Source organism: Nerophis lumbriciformis, linkage group LG01 (genome assembly GCF_033978685.3).
Source record: "Nerophis lumbriciformis linkage group LG01, RoL_Nlum_v2.1, whole genome shotgun sequence".
Taxonomy (NCBI): Eukaryota; Metazoa; Chordata; class Actinopteri; order Syngnathiformes; family Syngnathidae; genus Nerophis; species Nerophis lumbriciformis.
The window spans coordinates 49019581-49037363 of record NC_084548.2 but is presented as its reverse complement, the minus strand read 5'-3'; the positions used below and the strand labels follow the sequence as shown (position 1 = coordinate 49037363).

General features: G+C 38.7%; 1 protein-coding gene across 2 annotated transcripts; it reads left to right on the top strand.

The window, feature by feature from the left end:
- The first annotated feature begins 270 nt into the window (after positions 1 to 270).
- Positions 271 to 15676, top strand: LOC133622502 (protein ILRUN-like). 2 transcript variants are annotated; one of them, XM_061985324.1, is made up of 5 exons: positions 271 to 541; positions 5449 to 5603; positions 7248 to 7445; positions 13395 to 13720; positions 13954 to 15676. In XM_061985324.1, exons 1-5 carry the CDS (start codon positions 384 to 386, stop codon positions 13978 to 13980), a joined length of 864 nt encoding a protein of 287 aa, XP_061841308.1. In that variant the 5' UTR covers positions 271 to 383; the 3' UTR covers positions 13981 to 15676. The 2 variants fall into 2 exon arrangements, with proteins under 2 accessions (XP_061841308.1, XP_061841299.1); XM_061985315.1 differs by having other exon boundaries at positions 274 to 541; positions 13945 to 15676.
- Positions 15677 to 17783: the final 2107 nt, after the last annotated feature.

Sequence of the window (17783 nt, the reverse complement as noted above, 5' to 3'; positions counted from 1 at the left end):
AAAAAATAATAATAAAAATCGTTTAAAAAAAAAAGAGAATTGATACTGAATCGTACAACGTGTGTGTGTGTGTGTGTGTGTGTGTGTGTGTGTGTGTGTGTGTGTGTGTGTGTGTGTGTGTTTTAAATCAGAGGCTCACAAAAGTTCCGTAAATAATCCAAATTTGGAGCACAGCATCATAGTTTTCACAGCTAGGACCACAGAGCTTTAGAACTCAGCATCTAGTCGGGGTGACGTGATAGTCACGTGCCCTCGGCGGTGTCAGAGGTGAGCGGTGCCATCGTGACATGCGCACTGGGCGGTGTTGTTGCCAGTTTGTTATGACAAGCCGAGGCCTTGGATTCAATCGAGAGTTTTTTTTCTTCACTTGAGGCAAAGTAACGATGGAGGGTATGGACCTGGACGTAGACCAGGAGCTAATGCAGAAATTTAGCTGCATGGGCACCACAGACAAAGATATCCTCATATCGGAGTTCCAGAGGCTCCTCGGCTTTCAACTTAACCCCGCCGGATGCGCCTTCTTTTTGGACATGACCAACTGGTGAGCCCGAGGACTCGATTGGCCTGTGGAGCTACGTTCGTGTTAGCATCTTGGCTAGATTACATTGCAGTGGCTTTTGTAGAATGAAATTAACCGAAATTACTTTGTACTACATCGTTTATGTGAGGACTGTGTTTGTGTAAGTTTAAAGACGGCTATCAGAATGATTTAGAGTTAATCGAAGCCTAACCTAAGGGTACATTAGGCGCTAATGTTAGCTGGTATTTTTTGGACACACAAGTTCCGGTATGACGATTTAATGATACTTTTTACATAAGTGACATAATATACGTTTCTGTGAATGTTTCCTAATGTTGTTTTTATGTTTACTCTGTTTTACGCGTACCACTGAGTAAATTAATCGCGATGAGAAAGTTAATAATAAAGAGTATAGTTTACTTCGCACGTATTATGTAATCAACCAGCATGTTTTCGGAAGAGCTCGGACTAATTTTCCTTTCGTTTAACGCTCTGTGATAACTTGTGCATTATGTCGAATTTGTATAATGTGAAAGGAATACTTTTTCCACAATGGACGATAAACCTCGTCAATTCGCACACGTGCTCGCCAATGCCAATGCAGAGTTGAGACATTGCAGGCAATCGAAGAGCTCCTCTGCAACCAGCTTGCTAAAAATAAAACCTGCTGCTTTATGGAGGACGAGCATGTACTATACTGTAGATCAGTGGTCTCCAACCTGTTTTGCACCACGGACCGGTTTATTTCCAGGGCCCCGCTTATCACTTGTGCCAGATAAATACAGCAAATGATGCGATATTTTCATCAGGAAACACGGAATTTCCACGATTTTGACCATGAAAATGATCAAAATATACAGTAACCACACCAAAATCACATAGAAAGCATAGACCAAAAGATAAATATTAAAACTTATTTTATTTTATTATTTCGTTTTTGAACATCTCATGGTTAAGCCTTTTACCACTCCCCCTCCACCCCCCAAATAAAGTTCCCCGACCGGTCATACAGTATCTGTTCTCCACCCTGGCGTCGCCGATGAAAGACAGCGCCCCAACACCATCATCCCTGTTGATGGTGTTGGCCCCTCGCTTCCTAAGTTCCATAGCCTCCTTCGTCCATGTCTTGTTTTCATTTGTTTCTGATCAAATTAATTTTACTTTGCTGCCACGTATTGTGTGTCACGTCCGCTACCCCAGTCGCGTCCTTTTCTTAATTTTTTGTTGGACTTAGACAAACTTTATTTTTTGTGGCTTTAAGTGGCTTTAGGGTTTCTCGAGCACTGTAGCTATCCACCATTTTTGTTTTATAACGCCACAGACAGGCCGGCAGACTTAACATTTAATGTCCTTATTAAAAGTGCTGAACTTCATATAAATTCTTCTGCAGTCTTAATTTTTATTTAGTCATAATCTTTTGATGAAAATGTATTTAATTAGTTTTAGTCATATACATACAGAACAAAAATATAACGCAAAAAAACCTTTTCCTCTCATATATTGCTCACAAATCTGTCTAAATCGGTGTTAGTGAGCACTTGTTCTTTGCCAAGATAATCCATCCCACCTCACAGGTGTGGCGTATCAAGATGCTGATTAAACAGCATGATTATTGCACAGGTGTGCCTTACACCTGGGCCCACAATAAAAGGCCACTCTGAAATGTGCAGTTTTGCTTTATTGGGGAGCAGTCAGTATATTTCGCATAGAGTTGATCAGGTTGTTGATTGGGGCCTGTGGAATGTTGGTCCACTCTTCAATAGCTGTTCAAAGTTTCTGGATATTGGCAGGAACTGGAACACGCCGTCGTTCACGCCGATCCACAGCATCCCAAACATGCTCAATGGGTGACGTGTCCGATGAGTATACTGGCCATGCAAGAACTGGGATGTTTTCATCTTCCAGGAATTGTGTACAGATCCTTGCAACATGGGGCTGTGCATTAACATGAAATGATGGTCTCGGTTGAATGGCACAACAATGCTCCTCAGGATTTTGTCACGGTATCTCTGTGCATTCAAAATGCCGTCAATAAAATGCACCTGCAATCGTTGTCCATAACATACGTCTGCCCATGCCGTAACCGCACCGCCACCATGGGCCTGCCCTGAACAGTGAAAATCGGGATTCATTTGTGAAGAGAATACCTCCCCAACGTGCCAGACGCCATCGAATGTTAGCATTTGCCCACTCAAGTCTGTTACTACAATGAAATGTAGTCAGATCGATGAGGACGACGAGCATGCAGATTTGCTTCCCTGAGACGATATGTGCAGAAATTATTTCGTTACGCAAACCAATTGTGGCAGCAGCTGTCCAGGTGTCTGGTCTCAGACGTTTATTTAGGAGCACCTGCTGGATGTGGAGGTCCTGGGCTGCTGTGGTTACACGTGGTCTGGGATTGTGATGCTGGTTGGATGTACTGCCAAATTCTCTGGAACGCCTTTGGAGACGTCTTATGGTAGAGAAATGAACATTCAATTCACGGGCAACATCTCTGGTGGACATACCTGCAGTCAGCATGCCAACTGCACTCTCCCTCAAAACTTGCGACATCTGTGGCATTGTGCTGTGTGATAAAACTGCACATTTCAGAGTGGCCTTTTATTGTGAGCAGCCTTGGTACACCTGTGCAATAATCATACTGTTTAATCAGCATCTTGATATGCCACACCTGTGAGGTGGGATGGGTTATCTTGGCAAAGAAGAAATGCTCACTAAGAGATTTAGACATATTTTAGATGAATAAGTATTCTGTGTATATTAAGTTAAAGTTAAAGTACCAATGTAGTAAAAGTTTTAGATCTTAGAGTTGAACTCATGAAAAATGGTGTTGCGTTTATATTGTTGTTCAGTGTAAGTCATCTAAACTGATTTAGTTTTAGTTGACTAAATTCCTCGACATTTTAGCCGATTAAAATTACAGTAAATGTTGTCGACTAAAATATAAAGTATTACATCTTTGAAGTTGTCTTGATACCACTTTTATTAAAGTTATCACAATTACTGTACAAGGTAATAAATCAAAACTGCATAACATAGCACATACAGATGCGTTTCAATAAATCTGAATAAGATGCATCACATTATTTCATAATCAATTCAGACTAAGAGACTAATTAAAGCCTCTGAATTCTTTCCAGTTAATTACCGAATTTGCATTGTGGATCGTCCGCCATTTTATTAAGAAAACGAGCTGGATAAAGCGAGGTGCTTGGCTGAGTACAATGTATTCACTTGCTGTGAGTGGATTGTAAAATGAAATTATGTGCAGTGCATACACTTGTGTTAGAACAATTGTATTTATTTAACAGGAAATAATGGAAATGAAACAAACATGAAACTGCAAGTATTTGACGCTCAAATCTTAATGTAATGAGAACTGCTATAATACAGTGTTACATTAGTGACACAAAGTTGTATACATGAACTGTTGGCAATTTATAACTTCGATGAATCATATTTGAACTATCGTTCAATAACATTGTAACTATTTTCTGTTCCATTATTAAAATGGAATGTGTACATTTAATCATGTAGGTCTTCTATTTATCTAGACAATTATGACCAAACAAAATATAGCACTGGTATATAGTGCGATTTAAAAAAAAAAAGAACACGACGCCAGTGTACAGTGCATGAAAATATGTGTGCATGTTAAGGGTCATATGAAGAAAAAAACTAGTTTAATTCTATATTGTTTATAACTACACTGAGTGTGCACAATAATTTGCGTATTGGCCATTGTGTCCCGTAAATACAGCAAGCAATGTTATAAAATTAACGTATATTCATCTCACATAGCTGTCTTTGCTTGAAAGATGACAAATCTGATCTTTTGGGTTGTCAAGTTGTGCAATTAGTAACTGAACAGTGTGTCGAAGACAAGGATTAAAGTGCACTGTATAGGCATCTTGCTTATTAAATTGGCGGGTAAGCCTGGCTTAGCTTGCAGCTTCATGGTGTACTACAAAAGTAGTTTGTTTTTAAGTAAGTATTTTCTGAAAATTGGTAAATTAAGCCGTTTTGCTCCTGCGCTGCCGTTTTTAACAGTAACAGTAATTCAGTACAATATGAGTAATTTCGAAATATTAGCTTCGGCAAACTTACTGTTGCGTAGATGTCCTGATGGTTAGCCTGCAGATGGCGCTTCAAGTTGGTTGTATTTTTAATGGAGAAAATTCGAGCTCATGGTTTGCAAGTTGTTTTGTTGTCTACAGCGGCAAAGGTGGTGTGTCCATATGTATTCAATGCTCTTACAATACTTCATCCCAGAGTAGAAGACATATTGTATTGAGTCTTGTATTCCATGTAAACAAATCAAAACAGTGTGCCTTACAAAGACAGTAATTCTGATTGGATACCCTCCGTGTTTTCCCCTCCCCTCTCCCACATGCTACTATGATTGGATAACTTAGCCTAAAGACAAAATTAAATATGAACGGATTTTGTCTCAGTCAACATGTTTGTCTTGTTTTAATCCGTTGACTAAATTGTCTATTAAATTTGTCATGGTTTTAGTCAGCATGCATTTGTTTTCATTCGTTATCGTCCTAATTTCGTCAAGGAAAAATAGGTTGTTGATAACAAAGACAAACATTTTTAGCCAACAAAATTAACACTTGTCTGCTGTTCTTCAATTTTACTACCGAATGCACTCCATGTACTAATTTGTAACATTTCTAATGGAAACGAATCATGTTAGTTCCTTCTTGCAATGGCAATCCAAAAAATAAAATCAAACATAATAAGAATTGACATAATGTCGCTGTCCGTGAAAAGGGTGTTGTGGTTTGGATAGAAAAAAACCCACACATTTTAAGTTAATTGCTTTTCATTTGATCATTAACATTAGTCAATGAGTTCTTCTTACATAAACATAAGTTATATCTAATTACATCCTGGATGTTCCCTTTCTGTTTTTATAGGAATTTACAAGCAGCCATTGGAGCCTATTATGACTTTGAGAGTCCTAATATCAGCGCACCATGCATGTCCTTAGTGAAAGATGTGACGATTGGTGAGGGTGAATCAGTTCCACCTGACACACGTTTCACGAAGACCTGGAGGATACAGAACACAGGTAGAGTTTATAAAAAGTAATTTGTCTCCCAAAGGGAGAACTGGTTTTAAAAATGTGTGTGTGTGTGTGCACGTACAAGTGCGTGTGCGTGTGGTCTTGTTTTTACATTGTTAACTGATTAAAAGTAATGATATAAGAATCGAACCATTGTTGATTGTAAAACCGAAAAACAAGTAATCTTAACAGTTCACTCTCAGGTAGGTATGTTTCTATTCAGGGACTTATGCTGCCGATTCTGATATCGATCATCCATGATTGAGCATGACCGATACGATCACATGAATTAACTATTTTATTAAAATGTAGTTATGGGGAATGTAATTGACAGTTTAACAATAACAGCACACTATTTAACTCATTCCTTATTATTTTATTACATACAATTGTTTGAGCAAAACAAAGTCAAAAGTACACAATAACTTTCCATCTATCCATTTTCTACCGCTTGTCCCTCTCGGGGTCGTGGGGTGCTGGAGCCTATCCCAGCTGCACTCGGGCAGAAGGCAGGGTACACGCTGGACAAGTCGCTTCTTCATCCCAGGGCCAACACATATAAACAGACAACCAATCACAATCACGTTCACATACTAGTTAAACAAAAGAAAAACACTATCTACTACTCCATTTAAATATTTAGTTTTTTGCCCTCAAAGTCCTCCTGTGTCCATGAAATTGTTCTCTGAATTTGAAACATTAACAAAAACAATAATAAAAAATATCTTGAGAAAATAAAAATATCTAATCATTCTCGTATCGATCATATACTGATATTTACCTAGGTGTCGAAACCACCAATTTATGGATCAATCTGCCCTCCTCTTAGTATTGTGTACTTCTGGCTGACACGCCAACAGTTATTGTTATGTTATCCTCTCTCGAGACCAGGTGTGTCCAAACTTATATATACACACATACTGTATATAGCCGGTACATATATACAAATCATATGAATATGATATATATATATATATACTTGTAAATGTGTGTGTGTGTGCGCCAGTAAATATATATATATATACAGGGCTCGAATTTAACCACGGCAAAAGCTGCAACTGCCCTTTTTGCTTGCCGTAATGCCCTAAAAAAATTGACCAACATCGACGGTAATAATTCGTAATAAAATTCCTGACGGTTAGTAATATCGTCTAATTTTTTTATTACTGTAAAACTGTCATTTATTAATGCATTTTTGGCAACACAAAGTCAGGCGCATGTGCAATAGTGTCGTTTGGCTTGATAATCAGCTACATTTTTGTTTCATCTGACCACAGAACTTTCCTCCAGAAGGTCTTATCTTTGTCCATGTGATGTCTGATGAAACAAAAATTTAGCTGTTTGGCCACAATACCCTGCAATATGTTTGGAGGAGAAAAGGTGAGACCTTTAATCCCAGAAACAACATGCCCACCGTCAAGCATGGTGGTGGAGCTTCGGGGGCGTTGTTCCCCCACCAGGGCACCTGCAGCCCCTGGACCCCCGGCTTATTTTCAGTCTTTTTCATTAAGTTAAAATCACATGTCGGATTTATAGAAATGTGACGCTCACTTTTGTGAGGTACTGTAACTAGCACACACTACACTAGACCCCACATGGATAAATGGTTAAACTTAAACATTGCTGCATGTCTGTTTGCCTATTTTCCAGGTGCAGAGTCGTGGCCTCCAGGGGTTTGCTTGAAGTATGTTGGAGGAGATCAGTTTGGTCACATAAACATGGTAACGGTACGGTCACTAGCCCCTCAGGAAATGACGGATGTGAGTGTGCCGATGCACAGCCCCGTGTCCCCTGGAATGTACCAGGGCCAGTGGAGGATGTCTACAGCCACTGGACTCTACTTTGGAGGTAGGAGCAGCAAACCATGCTACAAAAATACATATTAATTGTTACCTTTTTGTAAACTGTTATAGCAACTCTCCCAAGCCATATTCTGTTCATGTTTTCCAATATAGATTAGTTTTGATCTGGTCTGCATATACACAAAAATTGCAATTTGTTGCCTCTATCTTCTGTTGTGTTGATAATAATTGAACACCTAAACGGCACATTAAATGCATGTCAGCAACTACACAGATGTCAGCATTAGGCAGAAATGAAAAACATGAATACCATAGAAATAATAAAATATTTAATATTACATAGCTCAACATAGTCGTCCACTTATAACTTTAAATACAGGTAACCTCAGCGTTACTCAACTGGCCACCGTCAGCAATTGTTTTTCTTGTTTAACAGTCTATGCATCTATAATATACCATATTTGCAACATTTCTATCTATGCTTTTGATGAGGTTCTAGCATTACATGTAGGCCTGGGCTGATAATGAATAAATCAATTAATCGAACCATAAATTACAATGAACCAGGGCTGTACGTAGGTTGGAACGGTAAACGATATAATGATAAACAGCGGTAAAATTCCCGACAGTTAGTAATATCGTTGAAATGTTTAATCATAGAAATTTTTTTTATTTATTAATGCATTTTAGGCAACACTGCTTACTTCCTGGAAACAAAGTCACAGCGCTGGCACATGCGCACTAGCATCGTTTGGGTTGAAAATCATGGCGGAACGAACTACACAGACTTTGCTCCGGAGATTTCCCTTCTGAGTAAACTGAGCCAAGCGCTCAGTTTAACGTCATTTTCCCTCGCTTCATTTCCGTGGAGTCTCGACGTGCGTTTAAGAGCGCACTGCTATTTTAAGATGAAGACAGGTGTGGATGGCTGAAGCATTTGTCCCAACTAAAAGTATACAGCGAAAAAGAAAACCTTTTGATGTTTCTTATATTTTCTCAATACAGCGTCCATCAGCTGTGACTGAGCGTTAATGACGTGAAAAAACATGCAGCCGGCAATGTGCAGAGAACGATGCCACAACTTGTTTATAAAGTCTTTAGTTTGTTTACTGGGATGCTCATTTGTTCTTTATTTAACTGCAAACTGTATCAGTGTTCAAATAACATAAATACTAGCTATAATGTTTTGTCATCTCATCGAACTGAACGCAGGCTGTGAAGATTGTGTATTCGATGTGAGAGGAATCACTCCTGTTTATTTTTGGTGGCCAAACCGTTGCACTGAACCTCTAGGAGGTGTTGTTAGAGAAGAACAAAGCTTGTTTATTAGACTTCATCTTCATTAGCCAAGCTGCTTTGAGTTTTATATTGATATCAAAAAGTAACCATTAATGTGACATAGCATTTTGTTAATGTTTTATTATGTACAGTTAATTCCTATACAACCTGTTTCTGCTCAAACTCTTAATGGATATTTCCCAATACAGCATCTGCATGTACATGTAAATGTACATAACATCAAAAAAGTACCACCCTCTATCAAAATGTAAAAATTGAGGCATCATGTAATGAGAAAAAGCTGACACACTGATATTATTAATGAACAAAAAACCCAAATACTTGTCTTAAGATATATGGATAATGTTTATCTATAGCCTTTTTATCAGACATTACAAATTACATGATGATATTGCATTCACACCTCATCCCAACACTGCTTTACCTAACAATCTGTAATCATGATTTTAATATTGATAAAAACAATCTTAATTAATATTTTGTGCAGCCCTATGTATAAGACTAGATCTCATACATGAAAACTATTTATATCTATATGGACACAAACTGCAGTTACGTCTTTTGGCCATCAGGTGCCATCTTTTAAAATTCTTACATTGGTTTTTATTTTTGGATCTCTTCTGTCCATAAAGTGCCAACTTGCTCAATTTTCACATTTATTTTAGTTATTTTTGTTTTTTCTGCCATATTACTTCGTTTATAATGCTTTTGTAGCTTTCATATGCACATTCAATTTCTACTTGAGGTCCATGAAACAGTGTTTTTTTTATCTACAATAATGTTTCTTCTACAAAGGAAATAATTTCGAATGTGTTGTTTTTAAAAAAAAAAAAAAAAAAAATTTTTTTTTTTAAAGATTTCAGTAAAAATACTTCTTGAAACATTTGATCCCATCTAAAAATACCGCAATGATAATAACCGTGATCATTTTGGTCACAATAACCGATAATATGTGGGACAATATATAGTCCACCAAGTCTTGTTATCCAAATCAGAGTGTGCCCAGGTCTATTAACATGATGTTATATAGGTCACCCTTGATTGTCATATTTTGATTAAGTTGATATGTCCGTTTACAATGCAGGAGCAGTGAAAACTATCAGATACATATGATGTTCATGCTCTGATTCCAATCTAAGAATATCTAATTCCACACGTTTTTTCCTCTTTATGCTGCCATTGCATATCCAGTGTTTCTTATACATTCATTTACTTGTGGCAGACCGCCATAAGTAAATGAATGTTCAAGAAAGAAAAGAAAATTGTAATACGTGGCGAAGTTGGTAGAGTGGCCGTGCCAGCAATCGGAGGGTTGCTGGTTACTAGGGTTCAATCCCCACCTTCTACCATCCTAGTCACGTCCGTTGTGCCCTTGGGCAAGACACTTCACCCCTTGCTCCTGATGGCTGCTGGTTAGCGCCTTGCATGGCAGCTCCCGCCATCAGTGTGTGAATGTGTGTGTGAATGGGTGAATGTGGAAATACTGTCAAAGCGCTTTGAGTACCTTGAAGGTAGAAAAGCGCTATACAAGTATAACCCATTTATCATTTATTTACGTTAACAGTCAATATTCAGTTCCATGGAATTTGGTGACTGGATGCCTGTAAATAGAAATGCATTTGCTGTTTAATGTCATATTTTGTTAAAAAGTTAAAGTACCAATGATTGTCACACACACACTAGGTGTGGTGAAATTATTCTCTGCATTTGACCCATCACCCTTGATCACCCCCTGGGAGGTGAGGGGAGCAGTGGGCAGCAGCGGTGGCCGCGCCCGGGAATCATTTTTGGTGATTTAACCCCCAATTCCAACCCTTAATGCTGAGTGCCAAGCAGGGAGGTAATGGTTCCCATTTTTATAGTCTTTGGTATGACTCGGCCGGGGTTTGAACTCACAACCTACCAATCTCAGGGCGGACACTCTAACCACTCGGCCGTTCTATTAAAATCTTGTTTTATAAAGGTTGGTACAGGTTTAAAACGGTCACAATGTTAATTTTTGTAATTTTGCCTGTCAGTGGGGTCGCTAATTGTATGTTAGCATTACGCATAAGAGCCTACCTTTGATTCTGTATAGTTGTTATGCTTTTTTTTCTAGTTATTTTTAAACTGTAGTCTTATTGATGATTTAATTAATTTTAAAGTAACTTTATTGTGGAGATTATCAAACAACCCCAAGATCAAAGTTCTTCATCTAGAATTTCAAGAACTGTTTACTGTACTTATCTGCCAAACTATGTCAATAAACCAGGGGTGTGCAAAATACAGCCTATGTAATCAAATAAGCAGCGACAATGGAACAATACTGCAAAACGATTCAATTTGACAGGAAAAAGATATGTTTATAATAAGTACTGTAACAACAGAGATTTGGCTTTAAATATATGTATATATTTTTTTGCTTTTTAAAAATAAATAATTTGTCACAACCAATTATGCAAATTATAAGATGTCATATTGACAATTGTTGCCACGCCCTTGCCGCTTCAAACTGATTGCCAGTCCATGAGAAACGCTGATATCTCAATTTTGCCATTTGATATAACTGCAGCCTTAGAGAGATTATGACCTCAAGGCACTGGATTATAATGTATTGGCTTGGTCTGTGTGCAATTCATTGTGTCATAATTATGACATTATACAGCCATAGATCTTAAAGGGGAACTGCAGTCATTTTGGAATTTTTGGGAATTTTGCCTATCAGTCACAATCATTATGTCATGTCAACAGATTTTTCATGCATTCTAACTCGTCACTAGAAATAAATAGGTCCCGCTTACAATAGAGCCAATGGGAGGTCAACTATTCCGCCCATAAGACCCAAAAAATAACCTTTCAAAAATTCCATTTCCATTTCTGACTTGAATATTAACCAAGTATGAGCAATATTGTTATAATAAGCGCTAACGCAGACAAACTATTTATAGCAGCGCCAAGATCACACGCTTGTGTACCTAAGTTAACATCACCGGCGGGTAAGCTGCTTCCTCGCCTCGATGTTGGTGAAAGTTTATTCTCGATCATAAATCTCTATCACTTTCATAGTAGAAGGATGAAGACATAATCCGACAAGTTAGTACACTTTGACTGCCAATTTAAACCCGGAAATGGTAAGAAAGAAATTAAAAGACGTTTGGGTCCACCCCCCTTTTCTTCACGAAGATTATGAGTCATTGTTAATCTAAACGGGACTATAACAAGATTCAATCAATTGGCATCCTAGTGACAGGAGACGTTGTACAGTAAGTTATGTTATAGTATGTTTGTTGGCTTTCATAAAGTCTGCAGCGAGTAATAATAATAATGCTGGAAAAAAAGTGAAAGTTCTGCCTTTTTTAAATGAATTAATCAATCAATCAAACTTTATTTATAAAACCCTTTTCATACATAAAAGAAATGCAACGCAAAGTGCTTTACATACTTAAAAACAATACCCCGATGACCCAGATCCCCCAGTATCACATTCGCACCAACGTACGGACGCAAATACCAAACACACACATACAGACATATGCAACTACAGTATATAAACAAATTAATGCATGGCTGAGTACAGAAGAGACATGTGTATGAGTATCAATTGGCCTTGTGTCATCAGAAGGCATGGAAATATACAACTGTGTGTTGTCGGCATAACTTTGAAAATTAATTCCATGTCTCCTGATGACACTGTCAAGTGGAATCATCCATCCATCCATCCATTTTCTACCGCTTATTCCCTTTGGGATCGCGGGGGGCGCTGGAGCATATCTCAGCTACAATCGGGCGAAAGGCGGGGTACACCCTGGACAAGTCGCCATCTCATCGCAGGGCCAACACAGATAGACAGACAACATTCACACTCACATTCACACACTTGGGCCAATTTAGTGTTGCCAATCAACCTATCAACAGGTGCATGTCTTTGGAGGTGGGAGGAAGCCGGACATGTAAATATAAAAAAATAGGACCTAAAATTGATCCTTGAGGCACACCACATGTGATTTCATAGGTCTTTGAGGAGCATGTGTCTATACTTACCAAGAATTTTCTGTCTGAGGGATAATAAGTGAACCATTTCAGAAGAGTACCTGAGAGGCCCACCAGGTGTTTGAGTCTATTTAAAATAATTATGTGATCTACTGTATCAAAGGCAGCACTAAGATCCAGTAAAACCAAGACTGACAGTTTTTGAGAGTCAGCACTCAACCTGAGATTGTTCACGATCTTTAAAAGGGTTGTCTCTGTACTGGGGTTCACCCTAAAACCAGACTGAAAATTAATGCCCCGCATATGCTTAAAATGAGAAAAATACTATTACATTAGCGCATGTATATAAAACCCTAATGTTTGGATGTGCTTTATTAGGCAGAATAAAGCGACTCCCTTAGGCTCCATTGTAAGCGGACTTTTGATTGCATTTATTTAATTCTTTAAATTGCATAAAAAAGAAAAAAAACAAATGTGTTCTTGTCGTAAACAATGATCGTGAATGATAGGCAAAATTCCAAAAAAGTGCAGTTCCCCTTTAAGGCCTATTAATTCAGCAGCAAAGTGGCTCACTAAAAATATTTAATATAGGTAGCCTCATCATAATTTTTTAGTATTCTTTTGATTTAAGGAGTCAGGACATTTTTTTTGTTCTAGCTTCTGGCTATTCAAACCTATTAACCAAAACGATAAAAGTTCAGTTCTATAACCCATTCATTTCAAACAGATATCATATGGGTGATCCTGAGCGTGGAGGTCGGAGGGCTCCTTGGCGTGACACAGCAGCTGTCGTCTTTCCAGGCGGAGTTTAACACCCAACCTCACCGCAATCTGGAGGGAAACTACAACCCCTTCGCCTCACCGGAGAGAAGCAAGTGGCCTAACAGCAACACCACAAGCCTCCACCATGACGGTGGCCATAAAGTCTCCGAAGAACACTGGCAGGGAAGCCCGGAACAGCAGCAGCAAGACCAGAACGGACTCTCACACAACTCTGTGGACTTAGTAGCAAACAGCCTACAAAGCAATCTGTCAATAGTCTCTTATAACCAGGTAAGGAGTGACTTAAAGAAGTGTTTGGGCTCCATAAAACTTCAATTTGAAATGAGGAAATGGGTCTATTTAAAAAAAGATATTCCTCATATGAAAATAGATCTGCAATTTTGGTATATAAATACATTATATAGGAAAATGACTTCCACAAAACAAAGGTTTTGACTGTTTTAAGTAACATTTAAGTCCTTGTTCTGTTTTCTAACTGCTTCCCTTCTTTCCAGGGTTTACAGGAGCCCTCCCCTTTTGGCCACTCTTAAATCCCAGGACTTGTTTCAAAGAATCTGCAGCGATAAGCACCTCTGGAGCCGACCGCGTAAGAGGAGGAGGAGGCTTTATCAGCTGTCGCAGGAGAGTCTGGAATCACTTTATGCAAAGCAGCTCTACTCTGCAGCAGAGGTTTCACGACCGCTTGTGTGTGCGTGAGAATGCTAAGTTAAACATTTAGTGCTACGAGTCTTTGGAGTGATTTTTTTTTCCCCAAATGTTTTTAGTTGTCTGAGTGAAGAGCTGCGTGTTTTCATTAAGTTGTGTGTGCGTATACATGCAGGTGTGTGTGAGAGCTGAAAGAAACTTTGGAGAAAAAGCCATTTTTTGCCAAGTTATTCTCCAGTTTCTGCTCCAATTAATTGATTGATTGGGTTCTAGACAAGTTCCCTTTAAGAAAGTTAAAAAAAAAAAATACATGTCCTATTTTTTTATAATATACAGCTTATAGGTGAAATAGTATTTTACAGAAAGCATGTGCAACTCAAGTCAGGTTGTATACTCTTTTTCTTTTCTTTTTTCCCCCCTCTATCATGGTTCCTTCATCTGATTTTGAGCAATATTCACGGCTATCCTGCAGTAAAATGCACTACAATTGTAAATGCACTACAATTGTCGTCCACCGGAGGGTATCACCTTCACTTCTTTAGCTGTACAAACTCACACTTATTAAAACTCATTTTATTGCAGCTGGTTGAGGTGGCTACATTCAAACTACATTATTGTAACATAATAATATTTTAGTCCTTTGGGATGCCTCTTACTGTCCAAACAGGACATTCTAGAAATACTAAACTGGAAGAAAAAGTGAATAAACCTGAATATGAAAACAATTCGATGTCATAAGAATATTCAAATACAGAAGTGCGCTATCAAAGATTGATTGATATATTTCTGAAATGAAAACCAGAGCTTGCATATCCAATGATAGGTATATTTTCTTTACCAACAATGTTGTTTAAAAGTACATTATTGACACCGTCAGATTCATCAACAGTATTGCATGATTTATGTTGGAACACTTTTGCAACTGATTCACATTGTACTGAATTAGTTTGTGTGTCTCTTTAATTGTAAAGCAGTTGCACACTATCATTTAATTTGATGAATGTAAAGAAGGAAAATATTGGACAAAAATATCAATTTGCCCAAAGACTATATACAAATATGTGTTGCATACAGAACTATTTTTGGGCAAATGCAAATTCCACCAACCATGTAGTGTTGCCTTCATCTTCTATTTCTGCCTATTTAGTAGCACTGGCTGATCTATGCACTGAGTAACATGGCCTCTGAGGTGTAATGTAATATTATCTTTGCTCCTGCAGTTGAGTCCCAAAGGGCTAATTGACTGTGCTGTGCCAGTCAGTCTGTCAATCACAGCTAGACATGTAAACATCATTAATGCAGCCCTAACCGTAAGCCCTGAGGGAGGGTGAACTTTGACACCAGCTAACACTGTAACATGCAGCAAAGACCACAAGGCCACTCTCATTTTCACATCAAAAACAACTATCTCCCCAAAGGTCACTGTTAGTACAGAACACACTACTACGCTCAGTGATGTTTATCTCAGAATGTCTTCAATGATCAGAATGAATCATATAACAGCATGATTGGGTGTGCTACGAAAGCTTTGTTGTTTGTTAGATGAATGTTTGTATCAATAAATTATCACGGAAAATCAAAGCCTTAATTTGTCAGCTCATGTCATTTTAGGTTGGGACTGCTGCATGTTTTCTTGTCACCAGAGATGGAATCATTGGCTCTCTGAAGCGAGCCGGATCTTGAAAAGCTGCTCTTTTCAAAGAGCCATTCAAAAGATCTATATATTATTCAGAATTTTTCAGAAGTTAGTTGTTTTTGTCAAGGAAATAATCACCGGTAGCAGTTATATGATACGATTTGGCGCTAAATACTGACATTTTCACCAATTTTTACATATTGCATATGCAGTACTCATATTATATATTAAATATTCTAAAACAGTGGTTCTCAAACTTTTTGCACCAAGTACCACCCCAGAAAACACCATAATGACCAACATTAAAATACAGTGGCGAAGTAGGCCTAAGTATTCATGAAAAACATGGCAGGTGTTTTATTTCATATTTTTGGCCGTTGTGACATTACACACAATGCACAAACATCAACAATGATACTCCATATACAGTACATCTTTATAGACTTATTTTGCCTAGCCCTAAATGGAGGTACTGTACAGTTTTAGAATCCATTCATCCATTTTATACCGCTTGTCCCTTTCCTGTTCTAAAATAATATTATTAAAAGGCTGAATTTTTTTATCCTTTCAATACATTTATGCTGTATTATTGGGCATAATTTGGGTTGTGTTCCTCTGTTACCCGGTACACATTATTTTTTATTTTAAATTATACAATTAAATGCCCAATTCCAGCACGATGGAAGAGGGGTTAGTGCGTCTGCCTCACAATACGAAGGTCCTGAGTAGTCGTGAGTTCAATCCCGGCCTCGGGATCTTTCTGTGTGGAGTTTGCATGGTCTCCCCGTGACTGCGTGGGTTCCCTCCGGGTACTCCGGCTTCCTCCCACCTCCAAAGACATGCACCTGGGGATAGGTTGATTGGCAACACTAAATTGGCCCTAGTGTGTGAATGTGAGTGTGAATGTTGTCTGTCTATCTGTGTTGGCCCTACGATGAGGTGGCGACTTGTCCAGGGTGGTCCTTCTGCCCGATTGTAGCTGAAATAGGCTCCAGCGCCCCCCGCGACCCCGAAGGGAATAAGCGGTAGTAAATGGATGGATGGATGGAAATGCCCAATTCTTTAACAGGTGCACAATACACTGCGAACCGAACCGCAGTGTAGTTTTTTTTTTTTTTTTTTTTTTTTTTTAATTAAATCAACATAAAAAACACAAGATACACTTACAATTAGTGCACCAACCCAAAAAAACTCCCTCCCCATTTACACTCATTCACACAAAAGGGTTGTTTCTTTCTGTTATTAATATTCTGGTTCCTACAATATATATCAATACAGTCTGCAAAGTAAACAGTCCGTAAGCACACATGATCGTGTGTGCTGCTGGTCTACCAATAGTACTAACCTTTAACAGTTCATTTTACTCATTTTCAGTCATTACTATTTTTTATGTAATTGTTTTTATATTGTTTTACTTTCTTTTTTATTCAAAAAAATGTTTTTTTTAAATTTATTTATCTTATTTTATTTTATTTAAAAAAAAAGGACCTTAGTGTAGTTCGCAGTGTTCGGTTCGTGACCTTCAGCTCTCACTGGATCGGTTCGCAGCCGAGTGTTCAGCGGCTGGAATGAGGATCAGCATCTCCAAATCTGAGGCCATGGTTCTCAGCAGGAAACCGACGGTTTGTACAGTCCAGGTAGAGAACGAGACTCTGTTCGAATCGGAGCAGCTGGGGCAGTATTGCAGTCTCTCTGCCGCACTGTTGTGACGAAACGAGAGCTGAGCCAGAAGGCAAAGCTCTCGGTCTACCGAGCTATCTACATTCCTACTCTCAATATAGTCATGAAGTGTGCATCATGACAGAAAGAATAAGATCGCGGGTACAAGCGGCCGAAATGAGTTTCCTCAGAAGGGTGGCTGGCATCTCCGTTAGAGATAGGGTGAGAAGTTCAGTCACCCGAGAGAGACTCGGAGTAGAGCCGCTGCTCCTTCGCTTGGAAAGAAGCCAGCTTAGGTGGTTCGGGCATCTTGTGCAGATGCCTCACGAGCGTCTCCCTAGGGAGGTCCTCGTTGCACGTCCCACTGGGAGGAGACCCCGCGGCAGGCCAAGG

Coding starts and splice junctions, on each gene's coding strand:
- LOC133622502 (XM_061985315.1), top strand. CDS start 384: ATGGAGGGTATGGACCTGGACGTAGACCAGGAGCTAATGCAGAAATTT. Junction 5,604..7,247: donor CTGGAGGATACAGAACACAG/GTAGAGTTTATA, acceptor CCTATTTTCCAG/GTGCAGAGTCGTGGCCTCCA. Junction 7,446..13,394: donor CACTGGACTCTACTTTGGAG/GTAGGAGCAGCA, acceptor CATTTCAAACAG/ATATCATATGGGTGATCCTG.